The 27,702-nt window shown below is 35.5% G+C and overlaps 1 protein-coding gene across 2 annotated transcripts; it reads right to left on the bottom strand.

Annotated features, from left to right (window-relative positions):
- Positions 1-378: 378 nt before the first annotated feature.
- LOC127842111 (transmembrane protein 201-like) lies at positions 379-26,635 on the bottom strand. Of its 2 annotated transcripts, none has more exons than XM_052371439.1 (10): positions 26,522-26,635; positions 18,814-18,931; positions 17,409-17,579; positions 16,331-16,534; positions 12,713-12,960; positions 10,708-10,899; positions 8,538-8,887; positions 8,183-8,347; positions 5,564-5,989; positions 379-3,775 (listed from the first exon to the last, which is right to left on the bottom strand). In XM_052371439.1, the coding sequence occupies exons 1-10, from the start codon at positions 26,587-26,589 to the stop codon at positions 3,666-3,668; spliced, it is 2,052 nt and encodes a 683-aa protein (XP_052227399.1). In that variant the 5' UTR covers positions 26,590-26,635; the 3' UTR covers positions 379-3,665. The 2 variants fall into 2 exon arrangements, with proteins under 2 accessions (XP_052227399.1, XP_052227400.1); XM_052371440.1 differs by lacking the exon at positions 26,522-26,635 and adding an exon at positions 19,019-19,110.
- Positions 26,636-27,702: the final 1,067 nt, after the last annotated feature.

The raw sequence follows: 27,702 nt of genomic DNA, 5'->3' as shown, positions 1-27,702 counted from the left end.
CAGATGAAGTTGGATAAAAAAGTTCACAGACAGATGTAGTTCGATGACAAAGTTCACAAACAGATGTATTTCGATTACAAAGTTCACATACAGATGTAGTTCAATGACAAAGTTCACAGACGGATGTAGTTTGATGACAAAGTTCACAGACAGATGTAGTTCGTTGACAAAGCTCACAGACAGATGTAGTTGGATGAAAAAGTTCACAGACAGATGTAGTTTGAAGACAAAGTTCACAAACAGATGTAGTTTGATGACAAAGTTCACAGACAGATGTAGTTCAATGACAATGTTCACAGACAAAAGATACATGGTCTCCCAATAGCTCACTATAAGCATTTTATGCTCAGGTGAGCAAATAACATGTAAAAAATACACTGACCAACTTGGTAATTTATTTTCATTAAGTGCACAAAATACAGGTTTCATTCAATTACAAACACACACAAATGTCAACAATGGCAGACAATAATATGTCACAATATATTTTACCACATCTAACATAGAACTGGGTAATAACTCTTCAATTCACAGCTACGCCAAATAAAACTGGTAACTACAATTAGTTTGTCTAAATCTGAACTACTTAAAGAACAAACTTACTTATTGCCTTTTGACAGTTTATGAAAAATAATGTATTTTGTAAAAACATTTTATTTCAAAGTGAACATTAATTATCGTAAAATGTATTTTCATTTTTACAACTGAAGTTTTATACATGGCTTTAGCAAAAATATAAAAACTAGTACTGAATAGAAAAATATTAGAAAAGAACCCTATAGTTGGCTGGCTTTAGCAAAAAAAAAAGCAACTGCAGCATGGAATTGAGCTTACATTGTCAATGAAAAACACACATGACCAGCATAAGAAAACAAAGAAAGCTGTTGACAGAGTTATTGTCATCTAGATGGCTGTATCGGCCACATTGCTACTTTTTCTACTATTATTTTATTGCAAAGTTTACTGCTATTTTTTTTAGATGAACAGATTAAAAGATCATACAAGATGTGTTTGTGAAACACTATGTCCCCCTCCATATATTTGACCTAGAAGCATGACCTTAGCCTTGATCTTTCACCACTCAAAATGTGCAGCTCCATGAGACACACATGCATGTCAAATATCAAGTTGCTATCTTCAATATTGCAAAAGTTATGGCCAATGTTTAAGTTTGATGCAAACAAACAAACCAACAGACAGGGCAAAAACAGTATGTCCCCCAGTATAGACTGAGGGACATAAAATAGCAACAAAATGTCACAAGGCCACACATTGTTCAGCCTATCTCTAGATTTCAGATTCATGATCAATAGCTAAACAGATACATGAATAACATTCTTTTTGTACATATCTTGAGAGTTAGCAGATAGTCAAACACCCATAATTTTTAAAAACTAACATAAACACTTAATCCTCAGTTTAACCACAGGAAATATAACAGTTCCTAAGGTTACTAAACCAATATTATTAAAGTCCTGTTGTAAAAAAGGAATGAACATATATGCTTACACACAAACATATGCAATAGAATGTAACTGTTCAAAATATATAGGACATATAAAGACTTTTCGTTATTAATCACACTATACAATCATTTATTGCGGAACAAAGCTTCTCATGACTCGATTTTACCATTTAAAAGCCTAGGCAGCTCAAGGAATTATTTTATTAATATTTTGTCCTTTTGTTTTTGTTTTTTTTTTATTTATAATTTATTTTTTTTTAATTCTTATTTTCAATCAGACAAGATCATTGTGAATATACAACAAAACACACAAGTCCAGTATGTTTTCTTCCAACTTTATACAACTCATTTCCCATAACTATTCCTCTGTTGCTCTTTTCTTTTCTCTCTAAAATAAAAATATATATTAGCATATCTTGTATAACATGTCTGAACTATATTGCTTTGTACAATCACTATGTTGTATGATCATATACATGTTAACATTGTATGTATGAAATTGAATAAAAAAAAATGTTTTTTTGAAGATCTCCGAGTATTCAGGTCTGTATTGGGAGAATCATTTTCCCAGTAAAGTGTATGTGATAGTTTAAGAACAGTTTCAACCTTTACTACATCCCATTACCACATAGATACATATTGTCCCTCATATGTAGTCCCTTAGAAAGTCATATTCAAGTTAAGACCTTTCTTACTAGATTCAAGTTTTAAAGGCTTCATTTACAACCCTTAGATTCTGATAAGGCGCAAACAGCATACAACCTCAACAAACTGCGAGTTACTTGCAAGCTGTTATGGTTTTATGCTGTTTGCCAAAGCCATTTTCACTTTGCTTTTTATGGGGGAAAGGTTAAGTCACATTAGGGTATTGTTTGTTTATTATATACCAGGGGGTGTTTCATCAAACATCGTATGACAAATTAAAAATACGATACGAACTTCAAAGACAGAACTTTATAAAACACGACATAATAACAACACCATGGTGCAGTATTTTAATACATTTTATCGTTTTCTCAACAATGATTTATATTGTAAGTGTATATCGATGAACAGCTTTAATATTTTGAGTTTTTAAAATTTAGTCGTAAATTAAGATTGCCGTACGATCTTTGATGAAACGGGCCCCAGGCCCTTAAGTATAAGGCAAAAGTCATATTAAATATGACAGGAATATAGAAGTTGCTTTACATCATATGTAGTCCAAATGTAGTTCAGTTTTCTCCTGTATTGCCTCTTATTATCGCTAGTTGAGAACTCAATTCTGCCAGAGCTAGCTGTCATAGTTACAACCATAAAGCATATGTTGTCGGTCTAGAGACACTGATTTCCCCAGTTATTGCCCCAGAAGTCAAACATTTCAAGATTGGCTGTAATAGATACAAGAAGAGAACACCTGTAGTCACTGCTGAGGCAGTTATATTTTCCCCACTTATTGTCGTGCAGGATCTGTTGTACACAATGTTGTACACAATGCCGTTAGAACATACAACTTAATACAAAACTGTATGGTGGTGATGTCCACATGTTAGGATACATCAGAGTTTAATTTTGCCCCATAATTGTCTCCCATGGTCTGTGTTGTTAATGACTGTCATCACCAGTGGCCCACGCAGAGACAGTCATTATTTCCTCAGTAAATGTCTTGGAAAATTAGTTTTCAAACTTGCCACTCTGTACAGACTTAGAGCTGTTAGGAAATCATTTGTAGTCCCTTACAGATATATTTTCCCCTCTTATTGCCCCATATGACTTGCAGTCGAAAATTCTTTAACTGTGTCTGGACTGGGTGTTTTTGTTAGTTATCCTCTATAGTCCCAGCAGTAAATCAGCTTTGTCCTGGGAAAATGTGGTTTAATGCATGTGCGTAAAGTGTCGTGCCAGATGAGCTTGTGCAGTTTGCACAGACTAATCAGGGACGAAACTTTCCGCCTAGACAGGTTCTTTTGGTAGAAGAAATATCCTTCAAACAAAAACATACAAAGGCAAAATATATTATTAAATATAAAAGCGGAGAGTGTCATCATGTCATCATGTATGAACCTCGTTTTCCCTGAGCCCAACTAAACTTGATCATATTTCTGCCAAAAATAGTAAAGAATTCAACTGTGTCAGGACTGGGCAGTTGTTTGTAATCATATGCAGTCCAAGCAACACATTGGTCACAACGCAACCATAAGTAGTGCAGAATTCAGCTGTGTCAAGACTGGGTCTTGTTATATGTGATCATCTGAAGTCCGAGCAGTATATTGGCCACCACACTTCCCCCCAGAATGAAGCCTACAAAGCCTGGATGCTTCCACCATGAAACTGAAATATACAAAATACAATCTGGTGCCTTGTATCATGAACATACTTCAGTAAACATTCTCACTCAACTTAGAATTGTTCTCAATTTTCCAGATGAAACTCATCTTAAACATTGAGAAAAGTTCTAAGTTCTGTAAGAATGTCGACTGAAGTATGTTTGTGATACAAGGCCATCATGCTCAATTTGGTGTTCATAAAAGCTGTTTTGAGTTTAGAGTCAGACTTAAACAAGTGTTTGAGAAGGAATATGTGCTTATTGTTGCAGCTGAGATATAAGATTGTTCCATAGCTAACCGACCTTCTCAATACTCAGCTGAGAGAAAACTCAAATATCATCTTCTCAGGTGAGTTAACCCTTTACCACTTAGATACGTATTTTGACACATTTGTAGTCCCTTAGAAAGTTCAATTTGATTTAAGACCTTTCTTAGTAGATTCCAGTTTTTAAGGCTTCATTTCCAAACCTAAAATACTGATGAGCAGCAAACAGCATAAAGCCTAAACAGAATGCGAGTAACTTGCAGGCTGTTCTGGTTTTATGCTGTGTGCACATAGCCATTTTCACTTTGCTTCTGAGTGGGAAAGGGTTAAAAATTGAGAATGTTGTTGATATTGTTCTAAGCACCTTAACAATCAGCATCAGGGTATATTTAGGTGCAACAGACAAAAACAGAAGAACACTAAATAGTAATCATGGCCTTTTGGATCATACATGTATTGCCAAATGCAAATTTCTTTCTGCTATTATATCTGCTTAAAACTGCATTCGTAATTTCCAGATTGATGGATGGACCTGAAGACGTTTGAAAATAAAGAAGTGTAAATTCAAGTAATTTACCTTTTTCCCACTAGAAGCAAAGTGAAAATGGCTTTTGCAACCAGCATAAAACCAGAACAGCCTGCGAGTAACTCACAGTTTGTTAAGGTTTTATGCTGTTTGCTGCTCATCAGTATTTTAGGGTTGAAAATGAAGCTTTTCAAATTTGAATATATTAAGATACTCTTTCATTTAATTTGATTTTCTAAGGGACTACAGACCTGTCAAAGGACGTATCTGAGTGGAAAGATTTAAGGCAGTTGAAGGCATAATACTGGTAATTAGTTTATTGTTTTGTTCAAAGCATTCTTTCTAGTTATGCAGTTTTATCAAAACCTTTCCCCATTCAAGGTACCGGTACATTGACCATAACATTTCAGACTTCAGAACTAACATTCCTGAAATGGGGGAAAAAGCTCACAAAAACATATTCCATTTATTGGGTTCGAATTCTTAAATAACAAATGTTTAACTTTTTTAGAACTACACTTATTCTGTTCAATGCTTTACCATAAGAACAAAACCCATGTGACAAACAATAACAAATATGGGTATGTGGACAAATTAACAATACGCCCAGTATACACATATTATGATAGTTTTATTACCCTAAAACGCTGTGTATAACGCGCATTTATGTATAACATGTGTAACGGGAAGCAGAATGATGCGAGTTACCGTAACTCGGTAACTAGATCTAACAAGGTAAAAATCTCTTGGCATGGCTGTCGTGGTGTATAACCCGCATCATGATTTTAAAATTAAATTTTGGGGTAAAAAATTGCGCGTTTTATACACAGCGTTTTACAGTTAATTCAGCAATCAATGGAAGAATTCTGTAACATTAATCTTCATGCACCATTATTTAACCCTAATGATGTCAATGAAAAATAATAAGATATTTTACATTTTAAGTCATAATTTGAGTATGTTAACAGTTCTATAAAAAAGAGATTTTACACAGTCTTTACCTTTATTTTCCTGAGCCGTTGAGGCTGATGTACTCTCTACTCTGCATCGGTTGGTCACAGAGGTGAAGTCAGACGAATTCTCCATGTCGTTATCAGAATCATCCGACATCTCTCTACTGTGTGAACCCGACTTAGCAATGGAGCCTGGCTGCCTAGCAACACAAAAGCTCTTTGTCGACACATGACCCGAGCACTGTGAAAGTCGGTCACTCTGTAACGGGACGTTCAGGAATGGTGGTCTACCGAATGCAGACACCATTGGGCTCCTGGGACGCTCTGGTGTGATGGAGAGGCGTTCCGTGCTGAACAGATTGGTGTTGGAGAATGTGGAAAACCCTGATAGCGAAGACCTGTTACTGGGGTAGCTGGAGAACTGTGCGGTGCTTGGTGGTGATGAAAACAAGCCATGATGGACTGGCGAATGTCCTGTTGACAGAAATTTATGAGGATTTTTACATCAAGACCTGAGTAAACACAGAATTGAGCCTTGTTCTGGGAAACTTAGGTTAATGCATGTGCGTAAGTGTCTGCACTGGCTAACAAGGGCAGTGTATTTTCTCCATTTTGGGAATGGGGCTGGGACCCTTTGGATTGGGAAAAATTGCAGTGTTTTGACCTAATTTGGGAAATTACAGAGCTCCAGATAATTTTTCTGATTAATTGGGTAAATACCCACTACTTTTGAGTTCAATTGGGTATTTTCATTTTTAATTGGGTACAAAACAGTCACTACCCACTACTTTAATTGACAATTGGGTATTTTTGTAATAAAATTGGGTATTTTCATTGTCTTAAATTCTCAAATGCTTACCTGAATGAGCCGGTTGAAGTGCCATTCTTAATTGATTAGCCTCAAAGATCTTGTGTAATTATGTAGATGTATCCATTAGTCCAACTTGTTGACGCTCTCAAATATTAAGCTACTTTTTATATTGGTAATATTTAGCCCATATAAAAAGTATCTCTAAATTCTTTGCGCGTCTTATAAATAAGACTAATGTATCCATAATATACAGTCTTGATAAAAAAAAAGTTTGACGATTTTTTCCACCAGTTTTCTAACAATGTAAGCACTGTCAGGGCTTGCCTCCGACACAATATCGTCAAGAATTAGTTTCACTATATTTTCCGCTTCTGGTTTTGTGTTGCTCGCTGTTAAATAACTTTTAATTGATTTTTTTGTGTGCCTGGGATACCATGTTTCCCTTTTTACGGCCTTGCGATTTCGACATTTTCACAGCAATAACATGTAGTTACATAGACGCTTTCTTCCGTGCATATTATTGTGCTGAAGGTTATACTGAAAGTACTTGGATGAAGCGGAAAGAATCCGGGTATTTTGGACCCGGGTATTTCCAGGACAGATTTACTCGTTATGCAGAGAAAATATACGCCATGTGTAATGTGCAATTTCAATTGGGTTTCGGTACGTATGGTTTTATTTTTCTATGCGTAATCAGCAATTTTACATTGGGTATTTACGCAAATACGCACCTTATCTGTAGCTCTGAATTAGTGTTGTTGTTTTTTGGCAAACAAATGCTTCAAAAATGAGAATTAAAGTGTTTAATATATAAAATTTAATAGACTGTAACTTGTAGAACTTGATGGGAGATAAAGTAAATATTGATAAAAAAACAACTAAAATTGGGAATTGTTAAGTCCAATGAGAAAAATATATACTTTTTTCATTGGAAATGGGCCGTATACCAGCCCCGGTTTGGAAAAAAAAAAAAACACTGCGGGGAGAACAATTGAACAATTTCCGCTTTTATAAAAAATTTCTTTAAAGGAAGTCTCATCTAGACAAAAATCCAGTTTAGGCAGAAAGTGTTGTCACTGATCAGCCTATGATCAGCCTGTGCAGTTTGGGACAACACTCACATGCATAAAGCCTGGTTTTCCAGTTCCAGACTCATCAAGACCTGAGTAAACAAAGAATAAATACTTTACTGTTTTATGAATGATCATTTAAAATCACACAAGTGCTCATTTTTTAACTATGTTGCTATTGGTATAACTTACACATCATTAACTTTACAGTATCCTGTATGGATAAATATATTAAAGTATAATTATGATGTTTTGGTACTGAAATCAAGCTAAATAGATTTTATTTCTCAATATGGCTTTTATCTTATGGAACATTTGCAAGAATGAAGCTGAGAATGAATCAATGGCACGAATCAAACATGTAAATAATGTTTTTATAATTCCTAACTACTTTACGATTGTCATATTACTACAAGTAGGGCTCACGTCGAAAATAATTTGTTCCAGCAAAGGTCTCCCTTTGTGTCAAATGTCTCATTTGTTTGACTTACAAACGTTCATGAGCAATAAAGCTCACTTGTTTAAATGGTCTCCGTAGACACTTAACCCTTTCCCGCTCAGAATCAAAGTGAAACTGGATACATTCAACCTGCATAAAATCAGAACAGCCTGGGAGTAACTCTTCTGTTCAATTTTTATCCTGTTTGATGCTCATGATTATCTTAGACTCGGATATTGAGCCTTAAAAACTTGAATCTATGAAAAAAGTTCTGTAGTTTAATTTGAGTTTCTAAGGGACTACAAATGGGTCAAAAAGCGTAACTAAGTGGTAACAGGTTAACTTACTATGCTTGTCAACTGGAGAATGGTGTGAAAACGAGGCTGGTGATATCAGAGGCCTTCTCTGCCCCATGCCCCGGGCCCTGAGCCCCTCTAGTATGGACTGGTTACCATGGTTACCACTGACAGTGGAGTCCGCAGCACAGACGATGCCAACTGCTGAAAACATTCCTGCAAGAAAAACAATCAAGGGTCATATGCAAATATGATGTGTTTGTTTAAAGGCCTAATTTACTGTGGATTTGCTAATTTTTATGCTTTTTGATTGTTTAATCTTGTCAATTTAAGGAATATGAGAATTTATTTTGCCAATGATCTATAATGTTTGATACACTATACAAAATCAAATGTATCTTCTTACCAGAGTTATTTCTCTTTATTGCTGTTGGTTCCCCTAGAGTGAATGCCTTCAGCTCAGTTGCAGTATCATCAACTGTCTCACTGTGATCGTCAACTTTCGCCTCTTTGTGTACTGGGTATTTCTGGTCTTCCTTATTGCTCTTAGATGTTGACACCGTCGCCTCCTGAACTATTGCGTTTCCTTCGTCCCCTCTTTCTTGCATAAATACCGGCAAGCTAGGGGGTTCAGGCCTGAATTCAGCTTCTTTCGACCTTTGACCTTTTAATGGTGATCTTGACGTCACTTGACTGACTGAGGAAAGTGGGGAAACGCTGCTGGCAGAGTCAGAGAGACTGTTGTCAAGGACTTGTCTGCAAAAAAACAAACTTAAATCCTTACAGCTGAACATGCGTAAATGAGAGCCGTGCTCTGTGAAAAGGGGGTTTAATGCATGTGTGTTAAGTGTTGTCCCAGATTAGCCTGTGCAGTCCGCAAAGCTGATCAGAGACAACACTTTCCGCCTTAACTGGATTTTGCTTAGAAGAGATTCCAGTAAATGAAAAATACCACTTAACACACATGTATTAAACTCCCTTTTCACAGAGCACGGTCCATTTTTAAACACTAACAAGAGTTCCGCTGTCAGAGACATATGACCCTCCCAAAACCGGGCTTTAACTAGTGATCCTAATTTCAACAGGGGCCATCTATTGTCTAAGGCAAATGCACATGTTTAGTTTAAAGCCAATCAGTCAATTTGTTGACAAGTTATTGATCAGGAACAATTTTCACACTTATTGTGACATTGACCTTGACCTTTGACTTTGTGACCCCAATTTCAATAGGGGTCATAAAGTGTCCAAGGCCAATGCACATGTGAAGTTTCAAGCCAATCGGTCAATCCATTGACGAGTTATTGATCAGTAACGAACTGATCTACCGACAGACCGACATCCAGCAAAACCATATACCCCCTCTTCTTCGAAAGGGGGCATAATAAATGGTCAAATGTCTTATACATGTTCACACACTCATGTACAAGTCCCATAAACTGTAGTCTACAGCTGAATTAATGGTGCAAAGCTTAATTTATGGTGTAATGCTCAAATTAACAACATAAAAAAGTGAGTTGATGGTGTAAAGCTAAATCAATTGTATAAATGGTTGAATGTGTAATAACAAAATACAAAATAAGAGTTATTAACATGTCTGGTAATATCTATGATGAAATGTGTTAAGTGTTATGAAGTTTTTTAGTTGTATAAAATGTAGCTTTATTTCTATTTGCTTATCATCTAACTAAATTTATTCATCTTTACATTTGCAATATGTTTATATAAATATCAACAAACCACAAGGAAAACTGGTTAGTCTTGTTGGTGTTCAAGAGTTAATAATATAGTCAAATAAAAACTTGCATAAAACCATTTATTTTAAGAAAACATTAATATCTTTGGATCATTGTTTCAACAAAGTTATAAATTGGATAAATTGTTTAATTAATATCTATGAAGTAAAATGGGTTATTATTATAATACATTTAATACAAGTTAGCTGTATTTGACTTTCATTCTTACTATGGCCCACAACATTGCTTTCAATGACCTGTGATAAAAACCATTAGTGAATAAGCGGTAGATCTTTTTTTTCAACAAATACATACAACTCAGAGAGCTAAATGTTCTTAGTTGTTTCTATATATATATAGAATACTCTCTAATAAATGTCTTTCACTCATCCCCCCCCCCATTTTCCCCACAAAAGTACAGATTCATTCCATGCCAAATTAATACTTTTGTTTGCTTAAGCAGTCTATGAAAATGCATGTGTAAGATCAATCTTGGTCTGAAATGATTATGTGTCGATAATAAGCTACACTGTCAAATCATAATAATTAACTTATAATGGTATATATACAATAATACCATTATATTGACCTCAAATACATGCCCCACCCCTTTAAGAAAGCATTAGTCCCTGAGAGTGTTCATAACCAAACAAGATTCGCTCTGAGAAACATGGCTTAATGAATGTTAGGGACAACAATTTTATATTTTTCTGTTTTAAAGGAAGTCTCTTTCTAGCAAAGATCCAGATAAAGTGGAAAGGCTAATCAGGGACAACAATTTACGCAAATGCTTTTCTCAGATCAACGTTCAAATTTACGATATCTTAAAAGTTAACAATTTACCTAGTCAAAGTCATATTAGACTGGTTCCGTCTCCTTCGGTTGATGGCCACACTGGCCAGACTGGTGAGGATATTTGTAACCAGTCCAGTTGTCTTGTAGGGGAAGTAACTCTGCTGGAAATGTAGACTGGAGTTCTCTGACAGCAGCACAAATAACCAGACTGGGCAGCTGGCTGCGTCCACAATACGTAACCTGCATTGAAATGTGAAATATGCATTCTCCACAATATGTAACCTGCATTGAAATGTGAAATATGCATTCTCCACAATATGTAACCTGCATTGAAATGTGAAATATACATTCTCCACAATATGTAACCTGGGTTGAAATGTGAAATATACATTCTCCACAATATGTAACCTGGGTTGAAATGTGAAATATACATTCAGAATAGCATGTCAGTAAATACTCAGTATCTGATAGAGATGCATAGGAGACTTGTTCTGGGAAATCCAGGATAAATACTCATCCATTAAATGTCATCCCAGATAAGCCTGTGCAGTCTGCGTAATGGGCTAATCAGGGATGACACTTTATGCATAAAATGGATTTTTTCCAAAAAGAGACTTCCTTGAAACAAATAATAAAATAAAAGCATTAAGTGTCGTCTCTTATAAGCCCTTTACCGGTACTCATATGCATTAATCAGATAGAGATTTGTTTGAATGGAATGTTTACCATTTTCATTAATATTATAGTCACATCAGGAACAGTTAACCTACTCATGCATTTCATCAGTATGCTTTTTGACAACTGCCATACTTGAATCAGAGAAGGAAAAGAATGGCAGAAGAAATTATTGCATACATGACCATTTATCTGCAATCCTCTGCTTTGTACATGTAGCTCAAAGCTCTAACAACCGGCACTGTTACCTATATTTAGACATTGAAAATATTCTATGATAATACTAGGTGAGTATATGATGGAGATTTTACTTGTATTTATATGTTTAACTTTTATATCAAATGTACTTTGAGAATATTAAGGTAATTTTACATGCAATCAAATAAATATTTTATGCATTAACAATGAGCTGCAAAGTCAAGTTCCTCATGTCAAAGGAACATGTCAAGCTTGAGAAACTGTTTGAATATTGAAAGATTAGTTGTGCTAACTAAGCTTGCGGTTGTTTGAATGAAAATGTACAAAGATTTGCTTAGCTTTTGGAGTTTGTTTCTTTAAATCAGAATGAAACTAGTAGCTGACCAACGCTCTAAAAAATGTAACCTGTATACAGCAACCACTGTGTCCACTCCACTGGCTGCTGTAACAGTTTGGACTATACACAAATACAAATCAACAAAACCCTCACCAATTCAAGTTGATTCGAAAAATCATAAAGGTGATCAACACAAAAAAATGGTGCTCAAAAACAGAATATTTCAACTTTAGGCTGAATAGAAATTATTGAATTCAATTGAGCACAGTTGGAGTCGAAGAAGACCTTAAAATCTGATATTCAATACATAGAGGATATTTGTTAGATTCGGTGGATTATCGATTTTAATTCACGAGTGATCATAGAAAATATATTTTTTCTATGATCACAAGTGAATTAAAATCGATATTCCACCGAATCCAACAAATTTTCTTTTTATTTTATGCTTTTTTCACAGTTTATATACATTGTTACAGAGTTTAACTAAAGAATTTCGCTGGAATAATGACGTCATTTCGTTAAAAAATGACGTAATTTCACAGTAAACTGTGAAAATTATCGATAATTTTCACTGATAATTTTCATTGTTTGAAACAGTGAAATTATCAGTTTTAATTCACTGATAATTCTCTATAAACCACCGGAAAGCATAAAACAAAATGCAAGATCATTTTTATTTTTATAGCTTTTATCAATCAGGATTTGCAATTATTTTCAGAAACTGGATGTCTAACTTCAATTTTGGAATTTTGGAAGTTTAGTCTATTTTAAAAGTGCCGCCACCAAAACTGCGAGTCAACTTAACACCCATACCTGTATTTTCTACTAATATAGCACCCTTACCTGTATTTCCCAAGAACAAGTTTTGCGACGATTCCAGAAAAGAGACCCAGAACAGACACCACACTGGCTGTCCTATCCAACCACAGAAGCAGTGGGTGAAGTGGTAACAATCTCCTCTGCCAATCAGTCCCCCCTTCCAGACTAATCTCCTTTGCACCTAACAAGAGGGCACACACTAAGGCAACTACATGGAGTATGACACTGCACAGGACAGTCCTGTTGAGTTTCCTGTCACTGTAACTGGAGTGCTGAAATAAACACCACACTTTCAACAGTTGTTAAAATGGCATTTACTCATTTACTGTAGATTTATTTTCCTTGATTAGAATTTTTTTGGATTTATAAAATCTGTTATTTTCTGTTGATCTTACATGAATTATTTTTAATAATGTCTGAATAAAAACTTGGGACTTGTACATTTGTTAAACATTTTATTTGCTGGTCGAGAGGGCCTACACAAATGCCCAAAATTGATGTACATTGAATAATAATGGTTTCAACGTATTTAAACACAAATATCATAATCTGTATCAGTCATGGTAACTACCAGCTTGGCCAAGCCCTGGAACACATCAACATGTAACTTTTTACCATTAGAAAATTGTATACAACCAACATAAGGAAACAGATGATTTTAAGCAAGGTTAGTTCCGTGATTAAGATTTGTTCATAGCACCAAGGATGGAGAAACAAGTTTGATTGCTGAGCTTGTAGAATTTTGTAGACACCGACCATTTAACTCTTTCAGTGCAGGAACCGAATTTTGAATGACTTTGCAAACAGTTTGGATCCAGATGAGACGCCACAGAACGTTTGCTATTCTGATAGTATTCTGTGAAAAAAATCGAAGAAAATGCTAATTTTAGAAATTCAGCAGACGACATTTTAGCAGATGACAAATTTCCCAGCATGCAAAGGGTTAATAAGCAACCTTCCCTCATGAACTAGAGGCAGGAACTACCACTGCTGATGCTAATTCCAAGCATTTGCAAAATTTGAGTATAAGTGTAAATTTATCTAAATATGTTTGTTTGCTACATCCTATTGATCACACAAAGATGAAAGAATACAAATTCATTTATTTATTTAATTTCCTATTGTTCATGGGCACATAACTAAACACCTTGCTTTTATGCACAGAATACTGTTGGTGACAAAAACTTCACATTTACAATGATGGAAATATAAATTGCTTGCCAAAATTTTAAGGCACATCTCTCTGCAAAGAATATCACAACATGCATGATAATTATGTCCTGCACCTGTGCATAGTATAAATAACAGATCAATAAAACTTCATGTTGATACACATAGATAACTGACTGACTAGTTTATGACACCAATTACTAGGGCTGTAACGAATACACTAGGTAACGAATACGATACGTATCACGAATACAGGGTGGCGAATACGAATATTTATTCACGAATATGAATTTCAATGAACAAAAGTAATACTGACAACTTGACATGACATTATATAGTATGAAACTATGGGTATTTGTCAATTTGATTAATTGAGTATCATTGCATACTGAAAATATGAGATATAACACTTTGAAGTAACAAAACACTGACTAGAGCTGCTTAAACTTTGAACACAGCGCCAGACAAACGACGTGTATTTGGCAGGCAGGTCAACGATATCAATAGCATTCCCTTTGCTAGGCTCCATGTTTGTTGATAAGTTGCACAATCATTGGCGAAAAAGATAAACAAAAAAGAAATTCCATCTGCTAATCCTTTGTGTGTATGTTTGAGCATCAAAGCACACGTATTTGCCTAAATAAACATTAAACAACCATCAAAAGATTTTTCAATTCAATGTAGAAAATATTCAACCGGTGCTCGGTAGTGGGTGGGGTAAACATATTGAAAAACGCCGGAATAAGGAGAAGAACATTTAAATATAGGGGTTTATTGTATGAACCTTCATTTGAAAGGTAAGATAAGATGATTAAACTTTCAAACTCGAAACCATGTTGTTTGTATTCGCCAAATATTCGGTTCGGGAGGTGGCGAATAACAAATATGATTGGTCCACAGCCGTATACAAGTAATTCGAATATTCGAATGTATCGTTACAGCCCTACCAATTACACATGTGCAGTATGACAGACCAACCAGCCAAACCACCAATACGCTGATTCCAGTATACTCCTACAAACTTCATATCCCAGGGTGCCTACAAACTTCATATACAGGGGTGCCTCCAAACTTCTTTTGCAGGGGGTGACTACAAACTTCATTTGCAGGGGGTGTCTACAAACTTCATTTGCAGGGGGTGACTACAAACTTCTTTTGCAGGGGGTGACTACAAACTTCTTTTGCAGGGGGTGACTACAAACTTCATTTGCAGGGGGTGACTACAAACTTCTTTTGCAGGGGGTGACTACAAACTTCTTTTGCAGGGGGTGACTACAAACTTCATTTGCAGGGGGTGTCTACAAACTTCATATCGCAGGGTGCCTACAAACTTCATATACAGGGGTGCCTCCAAACTTCTTTTGCAGGGGGTGACTACAAACTTCTTTTGCAGGGGGTGACTACAAATTTCATTTGCAGGGGGTGTCTACAAACTTCATTTGCAGGGGGTGTCTACAAACTTCATTTGCAGGGGGTGTCTACAAACTTCATTTGCAGGAGGTGTCTACAAACTTCATTTGCAGGGTCATCTACAGGGGTGTCTACAAACTGCATTTGCAGGGGTACCAACAAACTTCATTTGCAGGTGTTTCTACAAACTTCATTTGCAGGTGTTTCTACAAACTTCATTTGCAGGTGTTTCTACAAACTTCATTTGCAGGGATGTCTACAAACTTCATTTGCAGGGATGTCTACAAAATTCATTTGCAGGGTAGTCTACAAACTTCATTTGCAGGGGTTTCTACAAACTGTATCTGCAGGGGTTTCTACAAACTTCATTTGCAGGGATGTCTACAAAATTCATTTGCAGGGTAGTCTACAAACTTCATTTGCAGGGGTTTCTACAAACTTCATTTGCAGGTGTTTCTACAAACTTCATTTGCAGGGGTATCAACAAACTTCATTTGCAGGTGTTTCTACAAACTTCATTTGCAGGTGTTTCTACAAACTTCATTTGCAGGTTTTTCTACAAACTTCATTTGCAGGGGTTTCTGCAAACTTCATTTGCAGGGATGTCTACAAAATTCATTTGCAGGGTAGTCTACAAACTTCATTTGCAGGTGTGTCTACAAACTTTATTTGACAGGGTCTCTACAAACTTCATTTGCAGGTGTTTCTACAAACTTCATTTGCAGTGGTCTCTACAAACTTCATTTGCAGAGATCTCTACAAACTTCATTTGCATGGGTTTCTACAAACTTCATTTGCAGGGATCTCTACAAACTTTATTTGCAGGAGTGTAACAATTTAGATGACTGCAGGCATTGCCTGATTTTAGACCACTGCCACAGATTACAGGACTACTAGAACTAGAATCATTTATGCCTAGGTTTTTGTGCAAAATGAATTATTACCTGCAAAGAGTGTTTTTGTTCTAAATTGACAGTGATTAATCTGTTTGTTTAAATGTTTTCTTATATGTAAAACAACTTAATGACAAAAACTGATGCACAGAAAATTGTCTGGACGTACCAATACAGGAGGATCAAGAGTAGAAGAATTCAAACTGAGGCCCAACAAGCTTCTCTGGGACTCATCAAGGTGACTGAGACGCATGCAGAGAGCCTCGTTCTGAGTCTCAAGCTCCTCGCTGACCCTGATCTCGCACTGTGGACACAGTCTGTAGACCTTCTCAAGATGAGCACTGAATGCCTCAACCTCACAGTCGTAGCTCTTCTGTAAATGAACGCAGACACTAGTTGTGTCACAGAGACTCGTACATGTTCGAAAAGTGCTTGGACAAAGACAAACATTGCTTGGTGCAAATTTGGGTAATTTCATCAATATATAGCAGACACTGACACTCAATTGGTCATTGTCAGCTCAGGTACTACTTAAAAGTCCCTGGGTACTCTTAAGTATAATACAAAGTGCCCAGGGTACAGAAAACGTACCAAAAAGTACCCTGGAGTATGGCCGGGTACTTTTAAGCCTTTTTTTCTGTTCTCGGGATACTTTTCAGTAGTACCTGAGCCGACAATGACTAATTGAGCGACTCTGACAAAAGTTTGACCACCGTTGATCAAGCTTTTTTCTTCCAAGAAAGGTAGAGAAATAATTTCCAATGTCCTATTTTCATTGTTTACTTCTTACTTAAACATGCCGGTAATTGCAAAAGGGACAATTACAGCAATTCTTCATTAGGCCAATAATTAACAAAACTCTTTAAGAATCAATTGCCATATCAAGATAGGGAATTGTCCCAAACTGAATTTTAAATAATATGTGGTGTAGAGATGTTTCAATTAACAAATTGTTCATATAGTTTTCCATGTCGTACATCTAATTACCTGCACTCATGCAATGTTTCATATTTTTGTCTCATGAAACATCTGAATGATGATCAAGTTGTTTTGACTCTTTGCTCTGCGATTCAACTTTAAAGTTACCCATGTAAATAAGTTTTGAAAAAAAATCGTATTCTCTTGAGGCATGTATGTAGTTCTGCACAACTAAAAACATAAATAAACTGAAGATTGTTCTAAATTTCCATCACTGTTTTCAAGGCTTCATATATCAGAACAAACTCTTCCAATGTTAATAAGTGTACCTCATTATAAGGTGTGAAGTTTGCCAACTGTTTGACCTTCAGCAGCTGATTCTGACAGCACTTGTCACAGAGAAGGTCGTGACCTCCAAGAAACTCCGCCTTCTTGCAGTTGATTGGTCGATTATAGCTTTCATCATACTGGGCCACAATTGCTTTGTTGTAGCTGCCATCCTTAATAAGAAGTGGATTAACAGAATGCAACCTGGCTGCTACATTGAAGGGAATTAAACATAAGATGGTCTTGTTACTTACCATCACATAAGATTTCATATATTTGAAACATGCTTGATCAATGATGCTATAAATAGGATTTGACACAAGTTGTTATTTCATATGATACTAACAAATTTCATGGAACGGATTAATAACTCATGGTACTAAATGACAATGAGTCAGATGATGTTTTCCTCATTCTTTTAAATAAGCAGAGGAAATATATATTTACATAAATTTCATGATAAAACCAACAAGATATGTGTTTGTCAGAAACACAATGTCCCCTTCTGCGCCGCTTTGAAGCTATATATTTGACCTTTGACCTTGAAGGATGACCTTGACCTTTCACCACTCAAAATGTGCAGCTCCATGAGATACACATGCATGCCAAATATGAAGTTGTTACATGATTGTATCTTCAATATTGCAAAAGTTATGGCACAATGTTAAAGTTGGAGCAAACAAACACACAAACCAACCAACCAACAGACAAGGCAAAAACAATATGTCCCCCACTATAGTGGTGGGGGACATGACAAGTTGAAAACATTGCATGATGTCATTCAAAGAACAACACCAAACAAAGATTATACAGCTTTTAATTTTTTTCCAGGAAAAGTGTTACAAAACACTTTACTGTGTGCATTTTGTTTTTGCACAAGTCTTGTTTTAAACAGGATCCAAAACACAAAGTTGAATCAAACATCTAAGATACCATGGATAACAATTTTCTATTCAGACTTTTTCAAAGACATGGATACATTTTAAAAGTATGAAAGTGATATATAACTTACACGAATTCCAAGTAAAATGTTAATTTTAAACCTTTTTTGTTTACATGTATAATGTTTGTTTGAGCAGGTACAAGTTTTTTAAAAAGGTTACAAACAAAGTTGGAAAGCAAATGTACCTCGGTCTGGGAAAACTGGGCTTAATGCACATTAACCAAGTGTTGTCCCAGATGAGCCTGTATATTCTACACAGGCTAATCAGGGACTTCTCTTTCCGTTTTAATGGAATTTTTTGTTTTAAAGGACGTCTCTTCTACACAAAAATCCAGTCTTGGCGAAAAACAGTTGTCCTTGATTAGTCTGTGAAAACAGCACTAGCTTATCCGGGACGATACTTTTATTCATGTATTCAGCCCAGTTTTCCCAGAACAGGGCTTCAATAATGTCACTGCAGATACCTTCTCAAAGCCATTGTACTGCTCACACTTAGGGCAATCCCAGCTGTTTCTTTGTGTGTAAGGGAGAGATGTTGATGCTCCACAAAACCAGCAGCTGACATATGCCGGAAACAAGGGTCTGTAATAGAAATTTAGTCTTCAAAGAAGTTTTTTTTTCAAAAAGTGTGGGGATAAAAAGAGAGGACATCCCTTCACATGGACATACCTGTCAAGTCTTACGGTTTTGCAGTGAGTCTCAAGGTTTTTGGCATGCAATGGCGGTCTCATGCTGACTTAGTAATTTCTCACGCATTTCTTCAAAAACGAAAATATGAAAAAAGAAATTTTGGATTTCATTAAATTTCGTATAATTAATACCGAGCTGGGCGGGCTGTTTCAGTGGTTTCTAACCTAAATACCACATGTCCCGGAAACTTAGTATATAGCTATATGGTTTGCAAGTTTATAAACAGGATGCAAGTTTATAAGCGGTGTTCAATGTATGCATGTATACATAGTAATTTAAATAACAATCTTTGTAAAAGCACAGAAAATACAAGTAGCAACTATACTTTCTATATAACACAGGTATCATTATACATGATATGGAGATTTGTACTACACATATCATTGTTTTCTCTTATAAATGGTAAATAAAGTGCAGATTTGAAAAAACAAGAGCTGTCACCAAAGGATGACATATGCCACCTATAAATGCTCTGATAGAAGTTATGAGCATTTTTCGAAACCTAAACGCAGATTACAAAACCTAAACGCGGACCCTAAGTTCAAGGTCAAGGTCAAAGGGGTCAAAATTTGTGTGCATATGGAAAGGTTTTTGTCCATATACACATGCATACCAAATATGAAAATTATATCTCAAGGGACATAGAAGTTATGAGCATTTTTCGAAACCTAAACGCAGATTTTGAAACCTAAACGCCGACCCTAAGTTAAAGGTCAAGGTCACAGGGGTCAACATTTGTGTGCATATGGGAAAGTCTTGTCCATATACACATGCATACCAAATATGAAGGTTATATCTCAAGGGACATAGAAGTTATGAGCATTTTTCGAAACCTAAACACAGATTTTGAAACCTAAACGCGGACCCCAAGTTCAATGCCAAGGTCACAGGGTTAAAAAAATTTGTGCATATGGAAAGGCCTTGTCCACATACACATGCATACCAAATATGAAGGTTATATCTCAAGTGACATAGAAGTTATGAGCATTTTGAGAAACCTAAAAACAAAGTGTGACGGAAGGACAGACGGACGGACAGACAGTCCGATCACTATATGCCCTCCTTCGGGGGCATAAAAATATGTGAAATTAAAACCACAGTGTATAGTTGAAACATTCATTTCAGTGCACATCAATGTAAAGCAAGTACATTTTTAGTTATGGGTTCATTGTACTAATATCTTACAACTGGCCAATTTGGAAATTCCGAGTCTTGGCAAACGGTGTGCTTTTGAATTTCCCATTCTTGTTGAAAACTCCTTTTTAGCCCTGGTACTGTTGGGATTTTACTACGTTTTTTACAAATAAAAAAAATACCTTTTTATTTCAAGAAATAAGATATTGATGGGGGTCATTTTTTCAGAACAAATTCCAAGGAGCATATCTTGGCAAGAAATGTTGGGCAAATTGATGTTGTTTAGAATCATTGAATGTTTTATATAGATGATAATAGGTTGAATGGGTAATTCCGACACTCCAAATGTTTTCAAGCATTTCCAGCGCATATGCAAGATAGATTCGTTACATAGTTTTACTCTTTCAATGATTGTTGAAGCAGCTTATTGAATATTATATTTAGCTCTCTCTATATTTTTTCAAGCAGATTATATATTAAACAAAATATGTGTTTGTCAGAAACACTATGTCCGCTTCTGCGCCACTTTGAATTTTGTTTGTTTGACCTTTGACCTTGAAGGATGACCTTGACCTTTCACCACTCAAAATGTGCGGCTCCATGAGATACACATGCATGCCAAATATCAAGTTGGTATCTTCAATATTGCCAAAGTATTCATAAAATAAGCGATTTTGGCCACATATATTTGACCTCTGACCTTGAAAGATGACCTTGACCTTTCACCACTCAAAATGTGCGGCTCCATGAGAAACACTTGCATGCCAAATATCAATTTGCTATCTTCAATATTGCAAAAGTATTCATAAAATGAGCGATTTTGGCCACATATATTTGACCTCTGACCTTGAAGGATGACCATGACCATTCACCACTCAAAATGTGCAGCTCCATGACATACACATGCATGCCAAATATCAAGTTGCTGTCTTGAATATTGAAAAAGTTATTGCAAATGTTAAAGTTGGAGCAAACAGACCAACAGACCAACGTACAGACCAACAGACTGGGCAAAAACACTATGTCCCCCACTTTAGTGGGTGGGGGACATAAAAAGAGCTATTTAAAGATTTTGAAGGTTATTAATTAATGAAATTGTATTTTTTAACTTAATTATATCTTTAACGAGACCGTGATCACCGCGATGCTGCGCAGCCACCGTAAACACCTGTCTGCGAGGGTCATTCACGCGTTTTAAATGTACATGTTCAAAAGAAAATCATATACTACATGTAGATATTACATGTATGTGCACATGCATGCGTACTTAAATTCGGACAGTACATAAAGTCGGAAACGTTAATAAAGCGTTTAGATGATCAGAACTATTAACTCTTAATGTAAATGCCAAATAATTAGTGAGATACCCCGGTACTTTAGTTAAAATTCACAATGAAACTTTTAATGGAAATTAAATTATCTCAATGTTGTACCCGCTATGAAATTTTTATTTACAAATAAATACACCAATGCAAATTTTCGCGCGCTTTTTATTAGGAAAAAGAAATTCATTTATTTCATCTAGCAGTTGTAACCGAAAATAGCTGTACTCGGCGCGTGAAAACTGTGTAACGTGATTTTGGCATGTTGGAAAATAACTGTCTTGATTGGGCGCTTATTTCATCAAATCTTTAAATAGAATCATATGCCGAAATTCATTTGATACTTTCAAAAATTGCGAATGTTTATGTTTATGACATTCTTGAGCACACTTATCGTCTATATTACCCACACATAATTTGATTTTAAAAATGGAAATTGGGCATATATGGGATTATCGAGTAATTGATAAAGATGGGAGAAGTTGCATGCACATGCGATCTATACAGTTGACATATATGTATCGGGGAATCCAGAGACTCGGGACTCTTTTTCGGCGTTTTATTGTCGCCAATATATTTTAAATACTTATCACATCCTTTCGACCAGCATGTACATTAAACAGCCCCCGCTACTTTTGATCTGAACACCCATCGCGGGGTTCATATTGGTAAGCTAACACAATGAGATGAACACTGTGGCGAGTGGCGTTAGTTTAAGTACACAGTGTCTGTACTGTATATTAAGTCACGTGGGAGCACAATACGCACTCTAAATGCAATTTATTTATAATTCTCTGATTAGTCCAGTATAAGGCCTAAACAAAAAAAGTTTGTGTTTCCACTAACATGGTAATTTTTGTTAGGGTAGGTAGGTAGGCAAATAATTTTATTTTTAAAAATATGCTTTTTTTAGAAAATGTTGTATATAGTGCATCTTCTTCTCATTGTATTGTACAGCTGTACGTACAATAAATTTGATGATGTATGTAATGCTATATGGCTGTATTTAAATAATTTTATGAAATAAAAACTGCTGTTCATTAATATTGCATTTGTTGCTTTCCTTGTTTCCGAGTTTAATGTTGACTTCTCGCAACGGCTTTAATAGCCCATTTTATGACCAATTAAAGGCATAACTAGTACAAGTCACAGTAAGCCCGATTGCCCCAAATTTGAAATTCTGAAAATTAGGCCGGGTCTTATAACCGCAGCCACAGGAACCCAACAGGAATAAAGGGCAGAGCTCCCCCACCCGACCAAGAGCCCTTACTAATTGTTATTTTTTATAGTCTTTCCAATTGCAATTTCATGTGAATACAATTCGAAATATTATAAACCACACCGTCCGTATCACCGCATGTGTTTTCGTCATTCTATTTCTTATATAAAGAACTTTGAAAATAAATTCATGAAATAATAATTGATGAAAAATAATGCATCTGAAAACAACAGTATAAAAATTGTACGCACATTAAATAAAATGCATATCGTTTAATTGACTGCAGAAAATGAAAACCAGTTACCTAGCAAATACATAATTAATATACAATTTGGTTGACATATTGCTTTACAATAGCATAGTTTGTGGGTAAAAAACAACTTAATTATCACCTTTTAATTTCAAACGATACAGTGCCCCAGATAATTATTTGGGAAATAGGGTTTTCACCCATTGATTTTGAAAAATAGGGTGATTCCATTCTTCAAATAGAGTGAAATGAGTTATAAAAACGCATACCTTTAAATAATTGCTGATTTACTTCTGTTGACGCTGCACACTTGTATTGATTCAATAGAACTGTAAACTATCATCATAAAATTTAATAAAATTATGTTTCGTAATATCTTTAATCCTTGAAACTGTCCATGATATAAACTTAAAAAAATGTCGACAATTTCTAACCAAGGACATGCCTTTTTATACTTTTGGCAGGATTGTTCAGTCACAGACTTTCCATCATGTTTTTGGATGTCAACTCAACTGCTATATACACAGTTTCTAACAAAACCGATAACACGAATGATTCGGCACTTATTGGCTCTTGCTTTATTGATTTGAAAAAGTTTGTGATCGGCTAATATTTTGGCGCAACAATCTCGGACGTCCTTCCACCTCTCTTAGCCATTTTTATTTCGCATCGTGATAGAAACTAAAAGTACAGACGCTTTACAAATACATGCACAATGAGCGAAGAATTAAGTCAGATTGAAAACGCATGTTTGTCGTCGTAAATAATTTGGTCAGACGCTTAATTTAACTATAAAATCCAGTCCGCATAGCGTTTGAATAACTATGACCGTTTGCTGAGCTTGCTGAATGTAAGCGTCACCGCGTTACGATAATAATTCCAAAGAGAAAATACCTAAAATGAGCAAAGCATTTTTGATCGAAGCTTTTGTATCGTACGCACCAAATTTGACGAATTTGCGTAAAAGTTAAATTGGTTGCGTTTTCAATACGCATGATATTGTATTTCTTTGCATTTTTAAACATTTTAATAGGGTGAAAGACGCAGATACGCAGCTTATCTGGGGCACTGACGATAATCGGCAAATGGATAGTCGCTAGAAAGGTGTTAAGTGATCAACTTAGAAATAATATATTTATTGTTACGCTTCTTTTCATTTGTTTATCTTAAAATATGACGTTTGCCATCGGCCGCTAAATTGTTGGCAGACGACAATATCAACTGTGTATTCCAAGTATATCGTGTCTACGCATGATTGACCCAATATTATGTGTGAGCGAACTCAATGTTGATTGGCAAGTTACCATGTGCGCTTCAATAAAAATAATGTCAATCAATGTCTAATGTTCTGGTACAGGCCGGGTTTCGTTTACTGTTCGAATTACGAACACTTTCATTGAAACAAAGAGAAAAATATATAAAAACCAGTCTGGATTTAAATGGTGGATGTTTTCAATGAAATTTTACGAGATTTAAGCATTTTCGCAAATCAGATTTTGCTTGAGCCAAATTCTCAATATTTTCGTAAATGCAGCGAACAATGAGCTGGCACTGGGCACTTGGTTATGTTGAAAGTTTAATGTACGGCGCCGAAAAAAATATGCGGTTAACATTGAAAGTTTATTGAGCGGCGCCGAAAAATACGTGGTCCAATTTTTTTTTCAAATTTTGGGCTCAAAAAAGATTAGGACCGGCGGCAAAAAATTAGGTAGGGTCGGGCCACCGAAAACAAACAATATTTTTTTTTACGCCTAATCTTATTTATTAAAGCTCCATTGCATGGAAAACCTACAACTTATTGAGACACTCTCTCCTGATCGCTAGGCGGACACCACATCCACTAAACCACCACAACCTAATTAACACTAGACATTAAAGAGATCGTGACATTCTATTAATTGAGAGATATAATGTATTTAAATAACTGATAGGAACAGTTGTTGAAAATTAATACAAAGACAAGTGTAGAAATTAGCCGCTAACTGTCGAAATTAACCGCTAACTGTCGAAATTAAACTCCGCCGCGTTTAGTTAAATCGCTTGAAGTTTTGAGTTATGCAGGCAACGATAATAACGTTCTTTAGCAAATATCATTAAGTCAAAACGGTGCTTTTCATTAAGTTTGGCCACTTGGAGGGTAATTTCGACACATCAGGACTGAATCAAATTTTACCCTCACGGTGTCGAAATTATCTGACTTTGCTCTATTTTTTTTTTTTCGTTTATTATAAGATTTAATATCAAGCAAACAAAGCATATAAATACATGTATTTCTTATTAAAAGCTTTAGTAACCTTCCATTTTAGTACCCCCAGCCCCCCCCAAAAAAAAAATATAAATAAATAAATAAACAAAAATAAAATCCCTACCTACCGACTCTGTTTTTTTCCAAGGAGACCCCAAACAGACCTAATTTTTTTTTACCTTAGCTAGCCTGCAACCCGGGTGAGTCGCGGTACTTAAGGAATATTCAATTGCGTCTAGAAACCATCTTCAAATATCAGATAAATAATTTAAAAGACAAACATATCTGACTTAACTTCATTGGAAAATAGCCTTTTTATGACGAAAATCCTTCAATTTTAACTGCGGTATCAACAAAAACAACACCACTGTCCGCCATTGTTGTTTATTTTCCCTCCCGGTTGACTCGCGGTAAATAGGTTAAACGACACTAATATTAAATTTAACATGAATAAACATAAAGATCTGACATACTATTCAAAGTAACAATCAATAACGTATATAACAATTAGAACATATGGAATTTAATACATCAAATAAAATAAATATCACAGTTATGTTCAAGCAGTGTCTAATTTTAATTCTCAATATTCAAATAACTGTTCATGTTCATTCATTCTTCTGCGCAATGGGGACACCTGAAGAAGCTATCTCGCCTCAAGAAACGTACATCAGTGCAGAAGCTCAGATGTACCCAATGTGCACACACACTACATTCATCCCATTTCACAAAAAACAACCGAAACATCCTTCCTCAATGCAGGTGGACTACTTTTCTTACACACACAGCATACGTCATCTGTGTCACTTTCAAGAGATGAATCTATTAGCTTAATATTGAAGTGTTTATAGAGCCTGACCTATCGAAATAATTTTTAAAAATCGGTGGTGTGTAACCCCTTCACAAAGAGAATAATATTGGTAGTGTCTGACCTAAGCAACCGCAAGCAGACGAACTTAAAAAGTGAAAAAGTTGAAAGGGAAATTTCATTTTAACATGGATTTTTACATAATTTTTGTTTAAAATGATGTTTTAAATCGTTTTTGGGTAGTTGCTTACCAAAAATCTATTCATACTGGCAGCAAAAGATGTTTTCTGTCAGATTTCAAAAGTAGGTCACGCAGGTTTGTTTACAAACACAATCCAGAGGGCGCTAATGAAATACCGCGAGTCAAAACGACCCGCGACTCAACCGGGTTTGCAATAAGGCTTAACCGAAAACGTGTGCATTTAATGATTTTGAATATTTGCAACATAATGCAGCAAAATCGAACCTTATATAGAGAAATTGTAAAAGTAAATATTCACTTACCTTAATTTATAAACAATATAAATTGATAAAGCGAAACATAATATTACAGTTAAAACTTCTATGAACATTTTCAGTCGTTGGTTGCTTTATGCCGGCAAAGGGAGATGACTCTTGGAGGGTCACTGGAAATACCGGATCCAACTGAAATCTACCAAAATATACCGGATTGACCAAAATCTATCTAAATAATACATAAAGCCGTATGAAACGTTATATTAAGTAATTTTATTCAACAATCAAGTAAAGAACATGCGAGAAATTGTGCATGAACGTTCAATTATTATATATGCCTATACAACATTATGTTTAGATTAATGTTTAAAGTGCGATATTACGATGAATAAGCACACATATTCAAGTCCCGTTATTTTGTCAAAATCGTAGAATGTAGAAAAAAAGTTTTAAAATACCGTATTTTGACAATAATTAGTTTATATTGATTAAAATATCACGACTGGTATATAACATTACTTGAAAAAAGTTGTAAAGTTCTTCTTCTTCCATGTGATGTACTAATCTCACTCTGGAGCATACTCGTACAGTTTTCAGTATATTCGGTAATAAATTTTACTGGGTATGACTACCAGTTAACTATAATACAGGTAATCGGCATGGTTGGACGTGTTTTTTAAGCTCTCACAAATATGGGATAAAGCGACTTTTGAACGCGAGTGCAAAAACCGAATTTTGGACAGAGGAATGGAATATATTTAGTGCTGCATATGTGCTTTACGTTTTGGATATATATAAAATAGGAAGCGTCGTATTAAAAGGTACTTTTTAAACATATTTCTGATAAACATAATTTATTTTGCAATTTTAGCACAATCAAGACATCAATTTCTTGCAAAATTCGTGAGCTGTATCAACCACCGATAACATAATCCGATAATTGGACTTATTCAATCTAGCTATATCAAGAACCGGTAATAACACCAATTAAATAAATACAATCGTCTCTGACACCTCGAAGTCGATTTGGATAAGATGAGATTAGATTTGACTGGTAGCATACCCATCGTATGTCAAAACAGAGTAATAAACGAAAGGGGGCAGAAACGTACCATGAGCGACGCCTCTCCTAATGATACAAACGACCAGCCAGATAAGTGCGTGATAATGTCAAACCAGTCGCCGGAAGCATCAGCCACTGCACAGCTGACTGCACAGCTGACTGGTGT

Source organism: Dreissena polymorpha, chromosome 8, assembly GCF_020536995.1.
Source record: "Dreissena polymorpha isolate Duluth1 chromosome 8, UMN_Dpol_1.0, whole genome shotgun sequence".
Taxonomy (NCBI): domain Eukaryota; kingdom Metazoa; phylum Mollusca; class Bivalvia; order Myida; family Dreissenidae; genus Dreissena; species Dreissena polymorpha.
The sequence above is the reverse complement of the archived record's forward strand: the minus strand, read 5'-3'. Positions and strand labels throughout refer to the sequence as shown.

What these genes read in the sequence shown, in the direction of transcription:
- LOC127842111 (XM_052371439.1), bottom strand. Translation starts at nt 26,589, where the DNA reads ATGTTCATAGAAGTTTTAACTGTAATATTATGTTTCGCTTTATCAATT. An exon ending in TCTAATATGACTTTGACTAG is followed by an intron (nt 8,888 to 10,707) that starts GTAAATTGTTAA and finishes GTTTTTTTGCAG; the next exon opens with ACAAGTCCTTGACAACAGTC. An exon ending in AACGGCTCAGGAAAATAAAG is followed by an intron (nt 3,776 to 5,563) that starts GTAAAGACTGTG and finishes TGTATATTTCAG; the next exon opens with TTTCATGGTGGAAGCATCCA.